Source organism: Berghia stephanieae, chromosome 8 (genome assembly GCF_034508935.2).
Source record: "Berghia stephanieae isolate SIO BIC M18660-M18661 chromosome 8, UCSD_Bste_1.3, whole genome shotgun sequence".
NCBI classification, from domain to species: domain Eukaryota; kingdom Metazoa; phylum Mollusca; class Gastropoda; order Nudibranchia; family Aeolidiidae; genus Berghia; species Berghia stephanieae.
In genome coordinates, this window is record NC_088367.1 from 26,058,636 (window position 1) to 26,063,167 (window position 4,532).

The window sequence follows — 4,532 nt, forward strand, 5'->3', positions numbered from 1 at the left end:
ACTAAATTCTTTCAAAACATGTAGAACCTGTGGACTTTGACTACGAAACGAAACAAGCTATTTTTATGAATTAAAAAAAAATGTTGATGCTATTGATGAAGATGATGATGATAATGATGATGATGATGATGATGATGATGATGATGATGATGATGATGATGATGATGATGATGATGCGTATCTTTAGAATTAGCTGCACAACGCACTTCAAGGAGACGATGTGGTCATGTGATATGACACTCGCTTTTGGATCGGCGCATAGTTGAGCATTGGAAAATGCTCTTTACTCACATTATCTTACCGTACTCAGGCGTAAAATGAGTAGGTACCTGTCAGAAAATGATTGTACTAAAGCTAACACGCGTCATGTCTGTTATACATGTTATGTGTTGCTGTTGGTAAGGGACTCTTTATAAATCCCGTTGAGCGCGTTTGGTGGATATTGCACTATATAGAAGCTCAAGTTCTATGTCAAGACGGGAAAAAAATACTAAAGAAGTAAGCTTGACTATCTGTCTCATTCAAGGTGAAGGGTCTCCGCCGGAGCAAAACCATGGGGGTTTCAATCCAGTTTTTTTGTTTGTTGGTTGGTTTGTTTGTTTGTTTGTTTTTTTTTTTTTGTTGTTGTTTTTTTTTTATGTTTTTAATGTTTGCTATTTGTTTTTAAGGGTGTTATGGTGCTTGCGACACATTTAGGTCATTTCAGCGCCAGTACAAAGGAAGTAATAAATGGGATAGTCCAAAAAAAAAAAGTGAATAGTTTTACAATTGAAAGCACACACACACACACACACAAACACACACACACACACACACACACATACACACAAAGTAAGACAACGGGGATGGTTCAAATAAGGAACAGATGTAGATTCCAAGAGCACACTATTAGTGTACTTAGTTTGAGATCACATAAACGTCTGATCCAGACAAAATATCAGGTCCCCACTAAGAGGAATACACTCAGATGTTTACATAACAATAATTTAGTTAAAGCAAAACAAAAGAATGTATCAGTACATAACAAAGAAAAAAAGTATCATCTCTCAAATCTTTAACTATACATTTGACTGTTTCTCTCACAGCCAAGGACTCCGGCCAGGGCTAGGACAAAATTAAGTAATCCCATTCGAAGACAAGTAAACAAAGCAAGTTGGAAAACAGATGTTGAAGGATTGAAGACACAGTAAGTGTCTCCCTGAAAGACAGGAACCAGAATGGCATGGACGTGTGTGTGTGTGTGTGTGTGTGTGTGTGTGCATATATATTATATATATATATATATGTGTGTGTGTGTGTGCGTGTGTGTGTGTGTGTTCTTGTGTGTGATGTGTGTGTACATGTGTGTGTGTATATTATATATGTGTGTGTGTGTGTGTGCGTGTGTGTGTGTGTTCTTGTGTGTGATGTGTGTGTACATGTGTATGTACTTGTGTCTGATGTGTTTATCTATGATCATGATATATTCTACGATATTGTTCTTGCTATAGATAGCCATGCTCAAAGCGCTTTACAAGGGGTCCCTGTCCAACAACAACAAGTAACATACAGAACGAAACATGACGCATATTAGGCGTTATTACAATTTTTTTGTGTGACAGAGACAACGCTGTCAACGGCCAGTTACTCATTTTACTCCTGAGTACGGAGAGAGAATATGAGTAAAGAGCCTTTTCCAAGGACTCAACTATGTGTCGAACGAGGCTCGAACCCAGGACCTTCTGATCCGAAAGCGAGTGTAAAACCACAAGCCCACATAGCCGTATAAATGAATAAATACATGAAAATAAAATTAAAAACAATTTCAATTTCACCGGAACCGACATGTGCCTATATACAGGTCTGATATCCAAATTTGTCATGGGTTCATTGTTGAAATGGAAATACTCTCAAACCAACAACAAAAATGTACATTACAACAATATTTAAAACGAGTCCATAATTTCGTTTTATTTTATCAGACCAGCTAATATGTTCAGGTAGACTGGAACCTAATAAAGTAAAGAAAATAAAAATAAAAATAAAAGAAAGAAAGGAAAAGAAAAACCCTCAAAACCAGTAACTTGAGCCCAAAACTTAGGTAAATAAAGATATGGCTTACCATTGGGTAATTATCTTTTGTATATAAAACGTGTATTGATTATAGATTGTAAATAAAGTTGACGGGGGAGAAAACGCCATTAAAATAACACATACGAGCTGTGTTACCGGATACCTACCGATCGTATAGGGATATTTATTCGTCTAACCCTCATTGCTGCTAACCAGACGATGTGTACTTATTGTTCTTTCTCATTCTGTTAGAATACTTCGTTGGAATACAATGTTAAAATACTCTATAAGACGACTCCGTTGGAGTATTCTGATAGAATGCTCCGTTGCAATACTCTCTTAGAATACTCCTTTGTAATATTCTGTCTGTCAGAATACTCTGTAAGAATGCTTTGTTAGAATACTCTGTGAGAATACTCTGTTCGAATACTGTATAAGAACACTCTATTTGAATATTCTGTTGAAGAATCATGTGTTAAAATACTGTTAGATTACTCTGTTAGAATACTATGTGGGTATACTTTGTTAGAACATTCTATAAGAATAATCTGTCAGAATAATCTGTTGGAATACTCTGTTAGCTGTTAGAATAGTCTGTTAGAACACTCTGTTAGAATATTCTGTAAGAATACTTTGTTAGAAGATTCTGTTAGAGAATATGTGTTAAAATACCCTGTTAGCAATTCTGTTAGGTTAGAATACAATGATTCATTCCGGGAATTAGGTAATATTATGTCTCTATTAAGAAATATTAAGATATAAATTTGGTGACTCTTGGGTTTGTTTATTCATTTCCATAAATTTCGAAGTGGGTTGATAAGTATTATTGCGTATTCCTCCTCCTCCTCCTCCTCCTTCTCCTCCTCATCAGCGAGGGTGTTTTTTTTTCTTTCTTTGCTTTTTAAAATCATTAATCATAGCTTTAAGAAGAAGAAGAAGAGGAAGGAGACGAGGAAGAAGAAGAAAAAGAAGGAGAAGAAGAAGGAGGAAGAGGAGGAGGAGGAGGAGGAGGAGGAGGAGGAGGAGGAGGAGGAGGAGGAGGAGAAGAAGAAGAAGAAGAAGAAGAAGAAGAAGAAGAAGAAGAAGAAGAAGAAGAAGAAGAAGAAGAAGAAGAAGAAGAAGAAGAGGAGGAGGAGGAGGAGGAGGAGGAGAAGAAGAAGAAGAAGAAGAAGAAGAAGAAGAAGAAGAAGAAGAAGAAGAAGAAGAAGAAGACGCCAAGTTGGTGATAATTGCATCATTTAGGCCCGTCCGGGATTTGACACCATGATACTCATCTTTATTCGTTGTTTTCATCTGGAACTCCTTTGTACCCTTGTTTTATCTACATTAAATTCAGTATCTTGTATTATCTATGTATTTTCCCTTTTGCTTTCAGGCGCGACGAATCAAAGAGACACTGATCGTTGTGAAGATAAAGAAATCAATGGACATCAAATCATATTTGTAAAAGTTCTATATCTTTAAGGGATAAAATGGATTTTCAACATTTTAAAGATGTTAAGTCACCAGGAAAGCAGGTCCACATTTTGAAACCCAAACCCAATAATTTCAACAACAACAATGCAAATAAAATGTCTTACATTAAGATGATTACAATTATAGCTCTCATTACTATTATTGTTTTTAGCATTTCTCATCACAATCAATCTTCATCTTCAACATCTGTACGGTTGGAAGAAAATTCATCTGAAGTTCATTCCCAATCATCCAATAATGCCGATAACTCTTATAGCTCAAGGGTATATTTGAAACCTGATCCAGAAGGAGTCGTTTTAGACGATCTTCAAGCGTACCGCTCCAATCTCCTTATCAAACGCCAACATGACGTTCGTGACGTGCAGATGCGCCCAGTGACGTTCAACATCAATATGTCAGATGTTATGGTTGTTCTTCACATCCAAAAAACAGGAGGCACGACCTTTGAAAACCATCTGGTTCAAAACACAAATATCCAGCCTCCATGTCGGTGTGACCATATGCACGGTGGAAGGTAAGACCAACAGCCGTTGATTAAAACGTTTACAGATTAGGGAATTCTCAAATCACAACAACTTCTTGCACACTTAATGTGCACCATTAAAAAAAAAATAAAGCATAGCAAATACTTAAAAAATATATAATTCCTTTCACTCATCCCATAAGGAAATTTGTCCATATGGTCTATTCCAAGGGAGGATTGGAATAACCCATACATCAGCTGCAATACAGCGCCACAAACTGAGCTAGGGCGAGGTGACTTGCCCAAGGCCACACAGCGTTGAGGGTATTCGAACACGTTACCTTTCGGGTACGAAGCAAAGACCCTACCGCTGAGCCACCCTGTCCACCATGCTGTACTTTTGGGTATAACATTTTATTAGACACATTCATTGACATAATGTAGGTAAATGTACTTGTAAAACAATATAAAGCCGCTTGTTCATTTACACATATAAACGACACACATGACCAGACGTTGTGCAATAGATAGAATGCGCTTG

At 36.9% G+C, this 4,532-nt stretch overlaps 1 protein-coding gene across 1 annotated transcript in view; it reads left to right on the plus strand.

Annotated features, from left to right (window-relative positions):
- Positions 1-3,448: 3,448 nt before the first annotated feature.
- The window catches only part of LOC144978964 (heparan-sulfate 6-O-sulfotransferase 2-like), a 10,304-nt gene continuing 9,220 nt past the window's right edge, over positions 3,449-4,532 (plus strand). Inside the window, exon 1 of the mRNA XM_078925583.1 lies at positions 3,449-4,042. Coding sequence (XP_078781709.1) covers positions 3,525-4,042 — 518 coding nt within the window. The 5' untranslated portion in view covers positions 3,449-3,524. The remainder of the gene's footprint in view (positions 4,043-4,532) is intronic.